Here is a 20,175-nt window from a genome sequence, read left to right as displayed (position 1 = left end):
ATTAATAAAAACATCAATACCTAACAGATGAATTGAACAAGGGCTTGAACTGACACTTGATATGAAAATTCATAGTAAATGGACATGAAAAAAATGTCCAGCTTCACCTAGGATTCAAAGAAGGGTATTATGAATTACCCTTTTATGTATTAACTGACATTTTGATAGCTCCTACTCTTTGTTCCAATAATTCCCACTTCTAGAAATTTATCCTACAAAATAGCTAACATGTAGAAAAAAGTTTATGTACGATGGAGTTTGATTTAGTACATCTGGGAAAGGAAAAATGCAAAATCAGCCCCCAGCAGGGGCAGCAATAGGCCTCTGCCTCAGTTAAATGATCAGTTCATAAAGTGCTGCCTAAGCATAAATTACAATTTTGAAGACTATACTACCCTCAATATATGCTGCATTGTATGTTACGTGAAAAGGCAGACGACCCACTTGAGTGTACACAGTTGTAGGAGGATGTCATAATGATATACTTATGGATGAGGTTTAGAAAGAACCTGCACAAATAAAAAGAGCTTGGTTTTCTGTGATTACAATATCTTATTTTTCTTTGAAAAATTTTAATTTCCTGTTTGTTACAATGAATAAAATTTGGAAGGAAAAACTCTGGAAGAAAGCTAAGGAGAAAACCAACCAGAAGGGAGTTCTGGCAGTTCTTCCCAGCGCCCTCCTGCGGCTGCTCCTCCTTGGGAGTCTAGTTAATGAGCCCTTCCATAATCTGCCCAGACTTTTCCAAGTTACATCATTCTTGGTGAACTTGAAGTCACTTTCAGAAGCTAACCATTTTATTAGAAAAGCAATCTACCTGGTGATTCATAAAATACCTCTTCAAGAGAAGGTCCGAACAAAGTACATACAGAAAGTACTTGGACCAGTAGGAATTTGAGGATTTCGTTTTAAAGGGACTTGCATGAGTTGTTCATAATATTCTTAGGACAGCAGAAGGAAGTCCAGCCTGGGCGCGCCTGTCAGAGATCAGGCCCAGGACAGGCGGGCTGAGCTGGGGACACAACGGCACTGTCCTGGGTTCCGTGCAGACCCCCTTGGGTGTACCCCATTGGGGAAATAATGGTGTGGACCTTTGTCCTTTCTCCAGGTTACTAAATGGTGGGTTTTTTTTCAGCAATTCTGAATACTCCTTACTTTGGTTGCAAACACTTTAATTTTTCACTCTCCTTCTCAATATCCCACTATAGATTCTTCTTATTGGAACCTAGGACTTTGGAGAATGCGCTGTGGTGTTATAGCACCTATGAAATAGATAATAATTACTGAATGGTCCATTTCTATAAGATACGGTGGTCATGTGACTTCTTTTCCCAGGGCCTGGGAGGTGAGGCTGCTGAGGAAGCTGTGGATGAAGGCACCAGCCAGATCAATGAACAAGCCAGTTTTGCTGTAAGCAAACTACGAGAACTAAATGAGAAGCTTGAGTATAAAAGGCAAGCTCTAAATTCTATTCAAAATGCACCAAAACCTGACAAGAAGGTAACTCTTTTGCTTTCAAGGTTGTTGTTGAAAGTTTCTATTTTTCTAATTTGATAAAAAGCAATTTTTAGTTTATGTTGAGAATTATCACCATTTCTTTAAAGGGAATTTTACTGTAAGTTCTATTGTTGTTATTATTATTATTATTTTGCTTCTAGTAAGAATTAGAAAGTTACTTGTTTCTAGTATCACATGATTTGGGTTTGTTTCCCAGTCGTCAGCTGTGAGTAACTCTGTTTCCTTCTCTGGTGAACCTGCAGTACCTTTGGGGGAGGGGCAGAGCTTTCCTTTGTACCAAGGTCATTTCTGCAAGCGAGTTAACCATACTCAAGGACAATCTGAAAATTTTTAAATTTTCTTATACATGCTGCAGATAAAAATAGAGAACCTCACAGAATTGTGCAAGAAATAAATTATTTTGCTAAAATCCAACAGAGTTTATAGGTTTAAAAATGTAAATAGCATCTTGCTAATTGGCGTTTCTCAAACCCAAGAGGTGGTGTGGCCTTTTGCTTTGTGTTCACGCCCCTTTGGAGTCCGACAAGGACGTTTCTGCCATAGAGGTACAGCTGGTGGTACCCTTTGGTCTGCTGAACGGACCCCCCCGTCACTGTTGGAGTGGTGCTCAGAACCACCATTGACGAGTGAGAGAATGATGCTGTGGTGGCCGCTGGGAAGCACCATACTGTTTTAATGAATGTAGCTTTGTAGTAGGTATTGAAAATTAGGAGTGAGTTTTCTGACTTTGTTCTTTCCCCAGGTCGTTTCAATTCTATAGTCTCCCTTGAGATTCCATATGAATTATAGGACCGATTTTTCTGTTTATTAAAAAAAAACATTGTTGAGATTTAGACAAGAACAGCATTGGATCCCTAGATTGCTTTGAGCAGTATCGACATGAGCAATACTCAGTCTTCTCATTCATGAACATAGGCTACCTTTTCATTCATTTATATTTTTCTTTAATTTTTTTGTCTGAGTCCTATAGTTTTTTTCCATGTCTGTCACACACGTGCCCACTTTTTGTTTTGCTGAGGAAGGAGTTCTGTAGTTTTTGTTATAGACAAATAACAATAGACTTTCACCTTCTTGCTTAAGTTCGTCTTATGTAATTTATTATTTTTATGCCATTGTAAATTCAGTTGTTTTCTTCATGTCCTTTTTGGATTGTCTGTTGTATTTAGAAATGCACCTGACTTTTGCGTGTCGATTGTGTGAGCTTTTCCCTGCTCTCTTGCTGCCCTGTACGGCGTTTTACGTGGTTCTCTAACTCCCGGGATGTTCTCCCCGTGGCAGATCGTTTCCAAGCTGAAGGAGGAGATCATTCTGACGGAGAAGGAGCGCAGCGACCTCCAGCTGCACTTGGCCCGGACGGATTGGTGGTGTGAGAACCTGGGCCTCTGGAGGGCCGCCATCACCGGCGGGCAGGTCGGTCCGATTGCCCTTCTTCCCCATTTGTTAGGAATGTTTGACTTCATAAGACAAGATGAATCCTGGGGAGTTAAAGTCGAGGATAGGAAACTTACGTTTACTCTTCGAGTCTGCACTTGCCCTACCTTCCCCCGAATGTTTACCTGGGCTGTGCCACGACAGGGAGCTGTCCCAGCCTCCCTGGCAGAGGGCCCCAGGCAGACAGAAGGCTGTCTGTGTTCACCGGAACCATAAGGAACTTCAGGTGGGATAGTGGGTGGAGGGAGAGGACATTATGTCTCCCAAGGTCAGAGATCATGGTTGGTTGATTCCTGAAATTGAACTAAGGAAACCCTCATCCTTCTCTGAGAGGTATTGGTATATCTCCCACCTGTTGGCTTGCTGTTCATTGGATTTTCCAAGGGAACATAGGATGTTAAGTCTGCTGTATTAGTTTTCTTTAAGTCTGCCAAATCACCACAAATTTCATAGCTTAAAACGACACCCATTTATTAGCTCACAATTCTGTAGGCCCTTAGTCACGATATGATGGGTTCTCGGCAGAAGTCAGTTCCCTGAGGTTTCTTGCTGTCAGCTGGGGGTTGTTCTTAGTTACTGGAAGTGCTCCCAGTCTTTTCCTTGTGTCCCTTTCCATCCTAAAGCTCCTTATGTCCCCAGTCTCTGTGACTCCCTCTTCCACTGCTGGCCTGAGACATCTCTCTGCTCTTAAAGGGCTCATGGGATTAGTTTAGACCCACTGAAGCCATCTCCCTGTTTGCGGGTCAGCTGTGCCAGGTAACATCCCAGTTGTCAGAACAGAAACCGTCCCAGTCCCAGTCCCAGGGATTGTGCAAGGTGTGTACACCAAGGGGAGGAGAGTCCGGGGTATGTGTGTAAAAGTCTTGCTGCCCCACGGACTCTCCATGCTTTGTATTGTTGTTGTTGCATTGGTTTGGTTTTGTTTCACTTTCAAGGTTACTGAAGAGAACGGTGAGCAAATGCCCTGCTACTTCGTCATGGTGAGTTTGCAGGACGTGGAAGGAGTTGAAACCAAGAACTGGACCGTTCCCAGAAGGCTCAGTGAGTTTCAGAATTTGCACCGGAAACTTAGTGAGGTATGGATACTCACAGAACATTAGAATTACTCAGCAACAAAAGGCATAAGAGCTCATTTCGATTTTTCCCCATAGGGAAACAGATTCATCTTTTTTCTTTGCTGTTGCTACTGACAGAGTGGCATTTTCGGCCTGACATTTAGAAATTACTCATAGCTCAGATCATCTGGTCTTGTCTAAATCCTTCAGGACAGGTGATTGTCTGATCTCCTTTGTGAATGGGACCCCAGAGAACCCCAGAGCTGGAAGGGGGCCAGGGACCATGGAGTGGCCCATGGGTGGCGGCAGCGATGGGAGGGGAGTGGGCCACCCTGAATTTCATCACAAAGCGCCGCGAGTCGGTTACGTGTCGTGACTGAGAGCCCACCCAGCTGGGACCCCAGCGTGACTCCTTACCACTCTGTGACCCGGGACTTGTCACTCTGCCCCTCTGTGCCTCTCCTTCCTTGTCAATGACACACAGATACCGATCTATAGCTCCTCCCTTGCCTATCTCGGAGTTGTGCGAATAAGGGGTAGATGAATCCAAAGCATCCAGGAGAGTGGGGGGCACGTAAGGGGTATCTCTGTGTCAGCCTTGTAAAAGGTACTGAGTCTGCTTCCACGGAGCTCGTGTTTCAGTTCTGCGTGTGTGCGTGTTATTTATACAGACTCGTGGAGATGCACGTGTGTCGTGGGTTGCAACTTAGCACATCTTTTCTACCTTGGGTTTGGTTAAAAATGTTTGAGAGCCACTAATGTAGGTCAGTTCTTTGATTTGACAGATGGGGGAACTGACCCGGAGAGTTTAACTGACTTCTCGCAGGGTGTGTACATGGGGGCCAAACCAGGTTTAGCATCCAGGTAGTCCGACCTCAACTCCTCGTTCTCCTGTTTGCCTCAGAAAGGTCACCTTCTTTAACTCTCTCTGGAGGCAGCGCCCTTCACCCCAGTGACAAGAAAGTTTTCCCCTCACCTCTGCTTTCACTTAGGCCGGTTCGTTCTCTGCGCTGAATGGACTCCTGCTGGTCAGACCCTGTGCTCGCCTCCAGACCCTCTTGCAAGTGGAATCTGCCTGTTTCTTTAACCTTTTCTCCTAGGGTGGTTTTTTAATATCTTTTGAATCACCAGCTATTACTGAGTGCTATTACTTCTTCAACCGCTTTCAAAAGGATGGTGGCCAAAGCTGAATGTTGTGCTTCAGCGTTTCTCAGATGGACAGTGGCCACTCTAGCAGTGTGGTCTGCGAAACAGTCACCCAGCGTGAGAATAAGTTGCCCCCAAAATGTCGGGTACAGTTGACACTGCAGAGAAATGTGTTGTTCGCCCCGTGACAAACTGTGGCAAAGCCAAAGTTTAGTATCGATCCTATTTGCTGATAAAAACAGAAGGAAGGAGAGAGAGGAATTTAGGGAGACAGAAGGTGCGTAGAAGAGAAAACGTTCTTTGGAAATAAAAACAATGAAACTGAAGCGCCAGAGGAAACAAACCGTAGAGGCCCCTGTTGTTTCTGTCACTTTGTCCCCCATCCCCTCTGTGGCCTGATCTCCAGTTCTCTCTCAGCCCTGGCGTTTTCTGTCATGCGAGTTTTCCCTGCTGAACGTGCCCTCGCGTGGGCACAGTGACAGGACACACTGTCCTCCGGCCCCTGGTGGTTTACTCTTCCCTTCCAGCTCTCACCTCATTTCATTCAATGGTGTTTTCATTCAACACCTCACCCCGAACTTGGGCCCCGGTTGGTATTTCCTTCTTCGGCAGGTGCCCTTGTGCTTGGGGAGCTCCAGTGGGTTTTGTGGGAAACGCCAGTGTCCCCTTTCCCACCAGCAGAGCACTTGGTACAGGTCACCTGTTACATGTCCTTCTTGCTATGGCCAGGCCCGTGGGGTGGTGGGGGGCGGTGGCGACTTGATGGTGAGGGGCCTAAAGGCTGTGGCCGGCCCTCTCTGTGCTCACTTGCTTGTCAATAGCACTTGAACTTGTGCAGCTTATGCAAGGGGCCTTAACGAAGGCCGGTGTTTGGTGGTGGGGCCGTCGGGGACCTGTGGGACCCACTTCCTCTTCTCTGAGGGGCGCACTGGCAGCGTCCTGTGGGAACTGGCTCAGAAAGCACTGCCTTCATAGTGAGGCGGGGCTGGGCTTTAATCCCTGGCCCTGAGTCTTCTCACACAGGAAGCAGGAACGGCGCTGATCCCCACCGCGTGGAGCGGCTGCGCCTGCCGGGCACAGGGTCCGGCACAGAGCAGGCCTTACTCCAGAAGGAAGTCTCTTGTTATTGTGTGTTGACCTGTATCACTAGGATTATTGGTAGCTTTACACTCTGCATTGTGCCATAAAGGCAGTGATAGAGCCTCAACCCAAGTTATTCTTTCTTTCCATTGTATTCTTTTGTCAACTTGGATAACTTTCGACAGCGTAAACAGAGCCCCTTGTCCTGTGCTCCAGGTGCATGGCGTGAAAATCCGCCCAACCGGCCTGGCTCCAGGGTTCGTGGGTCTGGGCACGAGGTTTAGCGTTTCCCTCAGACGCCCCGTTCCTCCAGATCCTTGAGCCTGGTTAGAACAGGTAGGTTTCCAAGGTCTTGAACGTCAGAGGAACGAGTGCAGGAGGAAGGGCCCTGGTTTGTCCCGCTTGTAATTCCGAGTCTCTTTTTAAGAGTGAAGTATAATTTCCAGAATCTAACATATTTACCTTTCCCCCAACAGTGCTTCCCTTCTTTAAAAAAAGTCCAGCTGCCTTCTCTCAGCAAACTGCCTTTCAAATCTGTAGATCAGAAGTTTATGGAAAAGTCAAAGAACCAGCTAAATAAGTTTTTACAGGTAAGCGGCTGAAATGTTTGGCTGTGAGAGGGAAAGTAGCTGTTTGGGGTTAAACCGTCATCATTCTAAGAGTGCCCATTTGCCTCCTGTTCCCGCAGACCACACCAGACCCTCGGAATAACTTTTTGTGTGTTTGTAATTAAAGTGTGCCATCCATACAGGAAATGCAGACATTGTATGTACAGTTGTCTCTGATTTCGCACACTGAACACACCCTTGTAACTAGCATTCAGTCTGGAAACAGCTAGTCCCTCTGGTTGTTCCCTTCCCGTCCCTGCTCCTGAACTGGAGGCAGCCACGGTGCAGACTCCGAGCTGTGTGCAGAGTAAGAATCTGGTAGCACTGAGCAGGCGGACCAGAGTGAGTCCGTCCTCTGTGCGGCAGCCCCGCCGAGTGGATTGATGGGGCACCATGGCCACGCAGAGAGGGTGGTGTGCTGTTACCGTCACGGAGAACCGACCTAATATATTTTATCCCAGGGGGCAAGGGCCGTGGTTTTAGGTTCAGAATTCTGATGGGAGTAGGTCACCTTTAATACTGTCGGGCTGGTGGCTTCGCAGTGCATAGTCCCACAGAGGAGTGATTCACCCCCTTTCTTCTGCAGAATCTGCTTTCAGACGAAAGACTGTCTCAGAGCGAAGCACTTTATGCCTTTTTGAGCCCTTCTCCTGACTACCTCAAGGTTATTGACGTGCAGGGGAAAAAACCCACTTTTTCATTATCCTCATTTTTGGAAAGACTCCCGCGTGACTTCTTCTCCCACCAGGAGGTGAGCTGTCTACAGCCCGTGCCATGTGTTGGCGCGTGTAAGCCGCTGTCTGCACCAAGGCAGTTCGTGGTAACGTGCTCGTGGGAAGCACGCTGCTCGTGGGGTGAGGCAGAGATACCTGTTTTCAGTCACTGTTGCTGTCGTGTTTTCGGCACCTGCCTGTACCCCTCCAAGTCACTCAGCAGCATTGAGATTCATTCAGACACAAAGGGGTTCATGAGGGCAGGTCAGTGAAATGCAGTGGGAAGTTCTCAGGAGCCCCAGCAGGCGGCTGCACTAGCTGGTCCTGGGCGGGGGTGGGTGAGCTTCGTGGAGGAGTTGGTGCTGCGGTGGAGGGGAGGAGGTGGGCTCCGACTGGGGGCAGCGGGGTCTCTGCACTGGACTAGTGGATGATTAGGCAAAGGCCCTGCCAGGGTGAGGAATGATTTTTTTAAAATTTGTGTACATATTTTTTAAGTCTTGTAAGAGTTTATTTGAAGACAGTTGCTGGGAAGCAAAATCCAACAGACTGAGAAAAGGCTTCAGAAAATGTCAGTTTGGCAGCTTATTTTATACCTTATTATCCAAGGAAGAGACGAGACGTAAGGAGAGTAACAGGGACTCCGTTGGTGAGTAGGGAGGCCAGAGGGAGCCTGGTTGGGAAACCACCCGAGATGGATGAGAAGTGACACACAAGGACACGTGTGTTACCTCGGCAGGCACGGGAAGGGGACGTTCGCTGCGCTGCAGATGGGCCACGGCAGACACAGCCTGTGGCCTCGTGCTCCGGTGCCAGCGGCCCTGTCTTGGGTGCCCTCGAAAGAAGTCTGCTTTGACATTTTGGAGAGATGTCATCTGAGACGCACAAAGACAGCAGACCATTTCCAAGTTCAAGATAGACATTTGTCAAGGAAGTGTCAGGCCTAGGACGTTGGCTGACCACCATAAATGGCTTTTAGTTACATCCAGACCACCCTGTGTGGTCACTTTGGTCACTGGGGTTGTAAGGCCCCTCAGATGGGCCTCCCCTGAGCTCGTCGGATTTAGCACATGGCCCCCTTTGCGCCCACAATGCCTGGGTAACGGAGCGTCTGTAAAAAGCCAGCAGGACGGGGCTCAGGGAGCAGCCAGGCCGATGAGCATGTGGGGCGCTGGGAGGGTGGTGAGCCTGGAGGGACATGGCGACTCCACTCTCCTTGCCGCCTTGTGTGGGTGCTTGTCGGTGTCCTATACAATAGCCTCTATAATAAGCTGGAGAGTGTAAGTGAATGTTTCTGAGTTCTGTGAGGTGCTCTAGCAAATTACTCAAACCTGAGGAGAGGGGTCCTGGGACCCCTGATTGACAGCTGGTCGGTGAGAAGAACAGGTAACAACCTAGATGTGTGATTGGTGTTTGAAGCGGGGGCAGCCTTGTAGGACTGAGTCCTTAACCTTGGCGTCTGATGCTAATCTCTAGGTAGTGTCAGAACGTACTTAAATTTGTTGGGCACTGGACGGTCTCATGAGAATTGCTGGGTGGTTTTTACAAAAGCACATGGGAAGGCCTGAACCAGGCAGCCAGCTCCCCTTTCAGGCAGGACGGGGCTCTCGAAGTTACTACCCTTTCCCCGGCTCCCGACCTGGTCACCGTAGGCATCTGAGCTCGTAAACCTGGTTTACAAAGGGGGTCAGAGAAGCGCCTGCATCTGCCAACGTCACTCACCCATTTCTTAGCTTCTGTGTCCATGAGTGGGGCAGTGAGCGTCCAGTCCTCGGCAGGCCGCAGGCTCCTTTAGTCTCCAGTGTCCACTTGGACTTCTGCTTCCTCTGTTCTCAGTAGACAGGAAGCCGTGGTCTGCCTCCTAGTGTTGACTTAAGCTGGAGGGGCAGGAGCTCAAATCCCACAGCAGAGAGCCCCGGCTGGGGTGGCCCAGTGGACTGAGCGCTGGCCTGTGAACCAAAGGCTGCTGGTTCAGTCCTGGGGTGGGCACGCGCCTGGGTTGTGGGCCAGGTCCCCAGCAATGTTTCTCTCCCTCTCTTTCTCCCTTCCCCGCTCTCTAAAAATAAATAAGTAAGTAAGTAAATAAATAAACAAAGTATTTTTAAAAAGTAAATACTGGGGAATGGTCACAGACATTTTATCCTCTATTGAAAAGACCCAGACGTCTGCATGTAGGAAAGTTACGTGAGGCTGCAATATTAGCACATAGTGTGGCGTCTACATCTAGAAAAGGAGAATAGCGGTACCACTTAGTTGGGTAGGTGACCTGCTTCTGTGACTTTTCTGTGCCCCCAGGAGGAGACAGAGGAGGACAGTGACCTGTCAGATTACGGTGACGATGTGGACGGGAGGAAAGACTCCTTGGCTGAACCCTGTTTCATGTTGCTTGGGGAGATTTTTGAACTCCGAGGAAGTAAGCCTTTTTGTTACTATGTAGTGGTGTGTTCTGGTTAAGTGGTCACATGCACACACGTTTAATGTCCCTTTATTTCTGAGTCACACGTGTATTTATATTCATCCATTCATCCGTTCAGCAAATCCTCCTGAGGGGCAGCCAGACAGTGTGGTAGGATCTGAGGATCCAGCCTGAAGACAGACACAGGAAACACCTTGGTTTCTGTTCAATTGGCTCAGCCCGGTGGCTGAAGAAGAGGCTGGTGTTGTGAGGATAGTTTTATGGCCAGGGTTACAGGACTTCCTCAGTCCCCTTCCAGCCACCTCTCTTTCTGGACACGTTTTCAGTGTCACAGCTTGGTGGATGGCGCTACCAGCATCCAAAGGGTGGCAGCCAGGGTTGCTGCTGAGCCCCACACGCTGCCCGAGTGAGCCCCTCACTGTGAAGACTCCTGTCCCAAGTGACAGTAACGTCAGGTTGAGAGTCCTACCCTAGCAGTTCCTCAGATGTACTTAGAAGAAACAAAAACAAATACAGGATCAAAATACCATTTTGCGAGGACCCACACAAGGGCCTCTCTCCCGAATCAGTGCTCGGGGAAAGGTCCTACTGCAGTACCTGGTCTGCCCCGAGTCCTAAGCAGGACTCCCTGCCCACCCACACCTCCCACGGCCCCCACACTCCACACCTTGAGACTGGCATGTGCAGCCGCACTTGGGGCCTTGGTCCTGGCTGGCGGTGTGGTGGCGCTGAAAGGCCCCACTAACTGCCCGGAAGAGGAAGCACACGAGAGGAGCAAGGGTTTGCAGGGCCCAGGGTACCTCCAGCCTGCACAGTGGCGCCCTCTGGCTGTCCCAGGCTCTGTCCACTCAGATTAGCATCTTTTCCCTTGGGGCAAAGGGGGTGGGCCGGGAGGTGGTCTCATATAGGCAGTGGGGCTGTGTTTATATCCCTCAGTGTCCCTTCAGGAATTACTAGCAGATGAGAAACTTCAGGTGCTGTATACACTCGATCATGTCTGTGTGTTTTTAATCCTCCGCATCTACTATGGTGCCTGAGCTGTAGTAGGTGATCCAGGAACCGTCTGGCCGGTTGCACTGATGCATGAACAGGCAGGGAGATTTCAAGTGCTGGAATTAATTGTCTTGGTTATTGAACTTGTCCTTCGCCCAAGCCAAAGCCTGGTTAGGCAAAGACCTTGGGAGCATATGTTTGGGATACAGCCGTGTAGGGGAAACAAAACCACATCAGATGTAGATTCTTCCTTCAGTTCATTTACAATATAAGGGTTCTGAAAATCTAACATTAAACAGGGGACACAATTAAATGCAAAAACCACAGGCAAAGATTTATATGTAAAGATGTTCATTTTTAGCATGACTTCAATATTGAAAAGTTGGGAGCTAAATTTCAGAAGTGGGGCATAAATTAAGAAATCTCCCTATGATGGAACGTCACCCAAGTATTAAAGGTCCTTCCAGATGAAGAAGCTGTAGCTGCTCACGTGTTTCGGACACGTTGAGACATGCGCTGCTGCTGCAGTGGGTTCAGCACCGACAGAAAACAGTTCACCCAGCACCCGACTCTTCCCCAGGGAAGTCTGGCCCATCACGCTGAGGCCTCCCGGTCACCCAGCGCTGATGATGAGGAGGAGGAGGAAAGGCGCCCTTTTAGCCTGCGGCAGTGTGTCTTTGGGGTATGGAGATGGAGACCTGGTGGCTCTGTCAGGGCAGAGAGGGGCTCAGACTCCCGTCTCCACAGCCAGTGGGCACCTCCCCCCTCATGTGCCTGCCCAGAGTGTATTTGGTGTGGCTGGTGACATTCCGGAGGGGAAAAAATAGAACATCATCTATAATGAGTTGTGATATCTGTGCCGTCAGCAGAATCCTACAGTTGCTGCAGCTGTCTCTGTGGCTTTGAGCAAATGAGCCTTCAGAGGGATCACGGGGGCTGTTGTGAGTATTGGGGGGAAGACAAGAAAAGCAGTCAGCAGCCATCAGTGACGGGAGAATCTGGAGCGTGGCAGTTTCTGCTTCCTGTTCTAGTTCAGTGTACAAAAAGGGACCAGGAACAACACAGCCTTTCAAACATCTGTGATCAGTCACTGCACTGACAGGCCTTCTTTCTGGAGGGGCCCTGTCCTCAGAGCCTCTGGCTGTGGGCTGCATCTCCGGCCCGAGGAAGGCACGGACAGACGAACTCCCCGGCCACCATGCCGGCCTCACCGAGCAGGTCCACTTGCTGGCCATGTGTCCTGAATGCCTTCAGCCATGTAAGGTGCCTTTAAGGCAGGGTCCCGACTCCGTGCCTTGGATCTCACTTGAAGGATTAACACCGCCATTCAGCTGGACACTTAGAGCCATTTACAAAGTTAGACATGACCTTGGAATGTTTTGAAGCCCAGCAGCAAGCCCGTGTGAATTGCTGATTTTTGTTTGTGAGGCTTCCCTTGCACAGAGGTGATTGCGAATTCGCCCCTTTCGAGTTTGGTACTAGGCCCCTGAACTCTTGTCTCCGTTACAGTCAGGTTTGAGTTTCTCGTTTGCCCATGTGTCATTAGCCGTTTTGATGAATGGGGGTGAATAAATAGAAAAATTGGTTTAGATTCCAGTTTGCAGCGTGGCTTTGCCTTCTGTTTGTTCACTTTCCTATTTTGTATCTGTAGTCACCGAGGTAATAAGGAAAGTTTTGTAGATTTGTAGAGCTCCTCACAGTGCCCTCTCAAACAAAGTATTGACATGACCCTCAGAGCAAAACAAGCACACGTGACCCCTGTCCTTTTCCAGACCAGGGCGCTGCGGCCCAGAGAAAGTGGCCCGTGCCAGCTGCCCCTGGCAACGGGGCAGGCGCAGGCCAGCCCTGGGTTCACCACTCACTCAGAACCCGGCTCCACCCACAACAGTGTAAAATAGAAAAAAGTACCCAATGCTCTGCAAACTAGGACTCGAATAGGAGCAGCTAGACCCACCAGTTCATTAATATTTCAGAACAGTGGTCAGCGTGGGACCACGCGTGTTTCTTGTTCAGAGAGGCATTAGGAGGTCGGGTGGCCAGCCAGACAAAAACCGGAACAGGAGCCGCACTGCCTTTGGGTGGAAACAGACCCCTTGCTGGGAGCCCAAGGACACAAAGAGTCAAGTATCATTTCCGCTTGTTAGTTCAGCCATTGTTTAGCCATCAGAAAGCTGTAAAAGCTCTTGAGTTTCATCTTTATCGGTTGCTAAGCAGAAAATGAAAAGCAGAGTAAAGAATTTTCCCAGGTAGAAGCTTGCGAATCTCGACCCGCACTCCGCAGATATCACAGCACTGGCTTGGCGTCAGGGCTCAGACTGAGTTAAGTGGTGAGATGTATTGCTGGTGCAGCTAGGAAAACGTCATGACTGTGGCCTCCTGTGACAATGCTTCTCCTCTGACTTGTGTTTTAGTGTTTAAATGGGTGCGAAGAACACTGATGGCTCTCGTTCAAGTCACTTTTGGAAGGACCATCAACAAGTGAGTTGCACAAAATTAATGTTTGAATGCACACCTCTTTGCCTCAGTAGTCAAATTACCTGTGCTACGGTAGCCAGTGCTCTTTCATACTGAAGGTCATTTATTTTAATTGTTTCTGGTACGATTCTGAGATTGGCCAGGGAAGCACATTTCTGGAAGAATCGCTCCCACAATGCACAGTGAACGAGACGGCGAAAGCCTGAGCTAGCGCCCGTGTTCTGGGGACTCGGTGCAGAAGAGCATTTGTAAAGAACTCTTGCGGTCATGATGACCAGCGTGGGTGTCTCGGGCACAGTGTTTTTGTGTCACACAGTAGGGGTCAGGTTAAGGCTTCGACCCTCAGCCAGGATGGAAGGAGGCCAAGCCTCACAGGGCAGGTGTGTACTTGGAGGGAAATGCAGACCCTCCAAGTTGCTGATGTGGGTGGTCCTCTTGTTAGTGAATATCTGAGCATCATGTACCACTATTGTAAGCCACATGAATACTTTTATATCACATTGTCTGTGTATCTAAATATGCTTATGTTTTTATCTAAACATAAAAGCTTCGCTCCATATCCAGTATTCTTCAGTGGATAAACATCATGTCTTTCTTACACAGTAAAAATGTGAGTTGACCGCTAAAAACAAGGGGAAAATGTCGCTTTTTTTGTATAGCAACTATGGTTTAGGATAAAAGTCATATTTTTCCAATTGAAAGACTCAGTTGTCAAGCAGATGCACAACATTAATGTGATAGTTTTATCACATGAATTTTTATGGAAAACATAAAGAACATGTTATCTTTCTGTTCATTTGCATATAGCATATTTTCCTTGTGGTCATAAACACACCATTCTAAGATTTTTAAAAACTGGCGTCTGCGATTTCTTTAGTCACATCATAGGCTTTTGTTTTCATCAGAAAGGGTCCTGTTGACTGGTCGCTCGGGTTTTTTTTTTTCTAAACAAAATAAAAAAATAAAAAAAAAAAAAAAAGGTCCTAAACGTAACAGCTTCAGTCAAGGTCAGCCCTCTTAACCTTAGTAGTGACAGGCGCTGGATAAGAAATTGCCTCGATGGCCCTGTTTGTCTCGGGACTCCAGGCTTGCTAATAATATATTTCCCGTTTCAGCTTCAGCAAGTCATTCACGCTTTCCTTGCTTGTATATACGATACCGGCTCTGAATTCCCGGTATCACCTGAGCAGCTGCGGTTTGTCAGTGTGGACACACGGGGCACTTATTTTCATGGGGCTGGAGGAGAGGTCCGCTGTGGAATTTCCAGGCTGGTCGTTTCATTGGGCCTTTTTCTCCCATGGAGGATGCATGGAGCCCTGGCCCTCGCCCCTGCCCTCTGCTTCTTTGCCTTTAGCTGACGTTGTCACATGAAAATAAGCAGCGGAACTTGCCTTGTACCAGCTGTAATCCCACGTACCAGAACTGCTGCAGAAGCTTCCTATGGTCTTGGCTAGTAGAAAGTCAGACCAAACTGGTGGGAAATACTTAGGTGACGGCCTTGGGTGAGAGTCACTTACCTAATTTTAAGTTGCAAATGGAAGTTTTCTCACTGCCTTTCTTCGTGTAGTACCCATGAGTAACCCGAGGAAGGTGACAGACAAGAACCAGGTGTCTGCCTTTTTATGCAGATTTTCTGAGGTTGACAGGCAGGTTGGTGGGTTTTCTTAAGTCACAAGTCTCATTAAATTAACAAAATCATTTTTGCTAGGTATGAATTGAAATATATGTTCTCAGCAATATAGGGAAGTAGTGTAGGAGGTGTGCAGTCATAAAACAGAATGAACGGTTTTGACTCCGCATTCTTTAGACTTGAGTGGTTACTGTGTGAAAAATACTGGGCTCGGAGCCCTGGCCCAGTGGCTCAATTGGTTGGAGCATTGTCCCATACGCCAAAAATACCAGGCTTGAAATATCTATTTCAGGTACTATTTCCGAGAACCTTACATTGTCTCTTTAAAAATCTGGTTGGGAAGTCAGATTCTTAAAAGGGGCTTTAAATTTATTATTCATGCATTGAGTTGGAAGTTCCCAGTGTTTCTGGCATTAATAGTCTAAAATGATTCTTTTCCCTTTTTCAACAATGAGACTTCCTGCTCCCAGTGAACAATTACTCTCGGGTTCTTGGAACTGTATTTGTCTCTTGACAGCATAAATCCTGTCATTGGTGAGAACCGACTCATAACTGACGAACTAGGGTTATGTGGAAGACCTGGGTTACAGATGACAGCCACCTATTTATCACTGTGCCCAGCTGTCATTCCCGTGGAGATCTGACATGGGTGGATAGTGGAGTGTCTTTCCAGGGCCCTCCCCTTTGTGGTAAGGGGGGCTCTTTTTCCTCTGGCCTCATGGGCATGTCAGACGTGCACCCCGGATCAGAGGACACCGCCTGGCATAGTCTGCCGGAGCAACACCCAGAGATGGAGAAACTTGGTTCTCCCTGGGACCTGAAGAACTCGGGGGTGTTCCAGGCCACTTTTATCTGCCTGTCAATGGATTTGTGTTTTCAGTTGTTGGTACTACGTCGAGGAGAAATTAGTATATCAGGTACTGAGTACAGCTAGAGTGGTTGCCAGCTTTGAACAAAATCAAGCTTCTCGCCAGGGAAGATGCTGTGTGGCGGACATTTGGAGAAGTGAGCACCAGAGAAAACAAAATGGAAGCACCAGGGGTCAGGGGTCACACAGTAGTACCAAAATAAAAAGTAACTCTCAGAGCCAGAGTTTAAAACCCAATTCCTAGTTTATTCATTAAACATTTAGACCAGGCTGTATCTTAACCTTCCCATCGATAAATGCTTTTTGAGAACAGAGTATGAAAAATTTCTTAAAACCTCACCCAAGAAATATTCTTCTCTTAAAAGACAAATTCGGGACACATTGAACTGGATTTTCAGTGAGCAAATGCTGGTTTACTATATCACCGTTTTCCGGGATGCTTTTTGGCCACATGGGAAATTGGCACCACCGACCAAAATCAGAAGCAAAGAGCAAAGTCAGGAGACAAAGCAGAAAGCGCAGCAGAAGCTGCTGGAAAACATTCCAGGTGAGGCCTGGGCCCCGGTCCTGAACGTACAGCGATTAAGGGGGAATGTTGGCCCAGTGAGGTGCGTTTCATTTCTCCCTCTCGGGAAACACTGTTTACAATGAGAAAGAATGATCGCACTTAAAACGTCATGTCTTGCTCCTTGCTGAGAAATTATACCGAAATCTTAATAAGAACCATACTGCTTATAATTCTTTTAACTTAAGGGAGAAAAATGTTTTAGAACAGATAATACATGTGGGGTTTTAAAAGTCCTGCTAAAGTATACTGTCGTGAATGCTTAATTTTTAATTGGGTAGCAATGTATTAAAATTATAGTTTGTATAAATAGCTTATGTTGAAAGATTCTAAATAATCTTATTTTCTCTGTAAACATTTGAAAAAAACTTATCATTCACGTTCTTGGGCTTCAGTGCCATTATTTATGGTGGACGTGTTATGTAACTGAATATCCACGTATGTGCATTTTACCAGTCACAGCATAGAATATAAACCTAATTTTTCAGATATGCTTCAGAGCCTTGTTGGACAGCAAAATGCCCGCCATGGAATAATAAAAATATTCAACGCATTGCAGGAGACAAGAGCCAATAAACATCTGTTGTATGTGAGTAATGTAAAGCCTACCAGAGAGTTAACTGTTTCTTTGATTTTACGTTTCTACTCACGTATTAGGGTAGACTGGAATTCTTTATAGTCTTAATCATTGGTATTACTTGTCACTCTGGACCCATTTTCTCTGCTTCCCTTCTGTTTGTCTGCCTGTTAAATGTGGTTGAACAAAATAAATTACCCCAGTTGGTGCATCCTTCTCGTTCTCATCCTGTTTGTGTCTCTTGACTTCTGATGTCTGCAACATGACTGCTTGGTTTCCCTGCTTCAGCAGAGCAAAAACCCTTTCCCAGGCATCTGTCCGATCAGAGTTGGCGGTGTTACTGTCGCTGATGGTGTGGTATTGGTTAGCAGACCACGAGAGAGCTATGAATTCCATCTCCTTGAGTGACTTGTTGACTGAGAATCACCCCAGACCTAAAATTAGACTTCACTCCTAAATGTAGATACTTGAGTAAACCCTTAGAGAAAAACACAATCTTGCCTCCCCTTTTCCCCTTCCTTCCTGGTGCAGGTGCTGATGGAACTGCTGCTGACCGAACTGTGCCCGGAGCTGAGAACTCACATGGACCCGCCGAGAGCGGGTCAGGCTTGAGTCTGCACAAATAAACCGCCGGGAAACGTCCGTGACCGTAGACATGCCGCGTTTCCTCCTTTCCGCAGAGCCTGACTGAGAACAATGTGCACTGTGTTTTGGTTACCTCCCTCCAGTTTTACGGGAAGTAAGCAGAGTGGGTCGATGCTGTCCCAACAGGAAAAACCACTTCTGTTAACTACTGGTTTTTATTTTCATAAGAATATAAATACTTTAAAGTTCAACATGCTGATGGACATATAAATGTTAATATGTGGTAAGAACCTAGGAAATACTATAAATATTTATGAAAACTTTTGAAATGAAGAAGTGTAAATATTGTACAGATAATGTCCTCACTGAGGATTTTGAACATTCCTATATTCATGTGTATTGAAGAACATTGTTGTGCAATGCTTTATATGTAAAGTTATTGTGAAAAATTTGTCTTTATTTTTACCAAAGATTTCCCATAGTTTGAAGCATTTGAAGCAATAAAATATAAAAACGAACCCTAGAGCTCCATGACGTTTAAGTCGCTCACGTCTGAAAGAGGCTGAAACCCTGCAGGCAGTTCAGATGCTCACCGGGTGCCCTTCTTTGTAGGAAACATTGTGCACGTAAGTACTTGTGCAAGGAGATAGGTGGCTGCCTTTTCTCTGACCACAGAGGATGAACATGTGGAGAACACGCTGTTGACGGAGAACACGCTGTTGACGTGAATGGGAAGTGATGTGTTGAGGGGCGGGATGTGAGCCGGGCCGCTGATGTGCCGGCAGGGCTGAGACCGGGACACGGGAAGAGGAGGGAGGGACTCGGGGAGTTCAGGGACATGACTGTGTTGAGTCTTGTGGGCCAGCAAGGGCATTCGGGGAGATCCGGGGGCCCACTGTTACTGCACAACTCAACCAGTTTTCCTGGGTTTCACCATCTATTATGCAGGGGTAGTAAAACACGTCCCCCCCTCTAGCTGCCGAGAATATTGAAAGCACAACAATAGACAGAACTTCAGTTTGAAATCCATGAAAGAAAAATGCTGTAGGTATTAAAGTGGTATTGATTATATCATCGATAGATCATGCCTGCCACATTCTTGATGTGAAACATAACTTCTGAAAGGTAGATGATTAAAAATGAGTAAACCCAATTTTATCTTAGGGATTCTTACAGTTTCCGCTCTTCAATAATTATTTACCAAACCAGGATGACATTTGACACTTTGGGTAATAATCAAAGTTAGCTGTTTATATGGGTAAGAATTACCCTTCATAGGAATGTAGAAAAGACATCCAGTGAAGCAGTTGAAGGCACCGAGGGCCGGGAACTCACTGTGGCCGGTCGCTGGGAATGTCCGTCTCATGCACAGTGTAGCTACAGCTGTTCAACTCATACTCCAAGTGCAGGAACAACCGACTCCTCAGTCTTTCTTTAAGATAAATTCTCATGTCAGACACCTACTTTGAGGGTTGCTCAGACCTGTGATTGATTTGTTTGCTGCACTTGAAGGATGGTTTATTGTTTGTCACTCACTGGAGAGCAAGCAGACAGGCAGGGAACAAAGATCCGCTGGAAGTAAGTGTGGAGTGAGAGTCACTCCGACCTGCGTTCCGATGGCAGGTGAAAAAGGGTGTTTTTTACTTTGTGTGAAGAAAGACAACAAGTCTATTAAACATGCTATTAAAGCCAACACACACTGCTTCACTGCATTGCTACGCGGACATCCTTAAAGAAAGGCTGCCGGAGCGGGACTGAGCGGGAGGGAGAGAGAACCCCTGTGACAGCGGACCTCCAGGTGGTCGAAGGAGAGTGGACCTGTACAAAGTAGAGGACAAGAGCAGAGCAAAAGGGCCTGCAGTGCAGAAAGGGATGATATGTTAGATATTATAAAATCTCATAATTGCTTGAGATATTGAGACGTGTTCCTAGAGGAGAGGAGAGAATCTTCAGTAGAGATTTACAAAGAAAACTGATTTTCAAGGATGGTTTAAGTGTATAATTTTTAAGAGAGTAAAGGGAGAAACATAGGACCAGTTGAGGGAATGTCACAGAAGATTCTTTTCACATTTTCTTCCTTTTTTATAAAGACAAAATGAAATTCAAGTAACATAGACGAGCCAGAACAGAAACCAAAGGCAATGTCGCTTTCTGCCCGGTGACGCCTGCTAATTGGCTGCCACGCGGCAGCAGCACTTCCCCAGCTAAGACGGGATGTTGCTGAAACCCCCTTTCAGAAAGGACGGTTGTGGTTTTTAAAATCCAGCAACAGTAGCTTAGCATGTTTACAAAGAAGATAGTAAGGTATCTTTAAGACATGTCGTTTTCCCTGGTTCTGTTTCACACATAGCTGTCACTGCAGTCTTGTGCATGTGAATTCTACTTTCCTGCCTGATTTTGTCTTCGTTGAAACCACTGATATAAGGAAAGCCTTTTGCTAACTTAATTCTTAGCCATATTTAGTTATAATTCTATATTAACTCCATTGAGATTTTTTTTCACATTTTGTCTCACTTTG

The 20,175-nt window shown here is 46.9% G+C and overlaps 1 protein-coding gene across 4 annotated transcripts in view; it reads left to right on the top strand.

Annotated features, from left to right (window-relative positions):
- SNX25 (sorting nexin 25) overlaps positions 1-20,175 on the top strand; it is a 93,409-nt gene that overhangs the window by 64,959 nt on the left and 8,275 nt on the right. For all 4 annotated transcript variants that reach the window (XM_053659821.1, XM_053659823.1, XM_053659822.1 and 1 more), the window contains exons 10-19: positions 1,336-1,500; positions 2,797-2,928; positions 3,885-4,025; positions 6,707-6,820; positions 7,425-7,589; positions 9,844-9,961; positions 13,369-13,435; positions 16,296-16,477; positions 16,984-17,084; positions 17,604-18,283. In XM_053659821.1, coding sequence (XP_053515796.1) covers positions 1,336-1,500; positions 2,797-2,928; positions 3,885-4,025; positions 6,707-6,820; positions 7,425-7,589; positions 9,844-9,961; positions 13,369-13,435; positions 16,296-16,477; positions 16,984-17,084; positions 17,604-17,684 — 1,266 coding nt within the window. In that variant the 3' untranslated portion in view covers positions 17,685-18,283. The remainder of the gene's footprint in view (positions 1-1,335; positions 1,501-2,796; positions 2,929-3,884; positions 4,026-6,706; positions 6,821-7,424; positions 7,590-9,843; positions 9,962-13,368; positions 13,436-16,295; positions 16,478-16,983; positions 17,085-17,603; positions 18,284-20,175) is intronic.

The sequence above is a fragment of the Artibeus jamaicensis genome, unplaced genomic scaffold (genome assembly GCF_021234435.1).
Source record: "Artibeus jamaicensis isolate MK-2021 breed Jamaican fruit bat unplaced genomic scaffold, CSHL_Jam_final scaffold_833, whole genome shotgun sequence".
In the NCBI taxonomy this organism is placed as follows: domain Eukaryota; kingdom Metazoa; phylum Chordata; class Mammalia; order Chiroptera; family Phyllostomidae; genus Artibeus; species Artibeus jamaicensis.
Note: the sequence above shows the minus strand (reverse complement) of the source record. Positions and strands in the feature narration are given on the sequence as shown.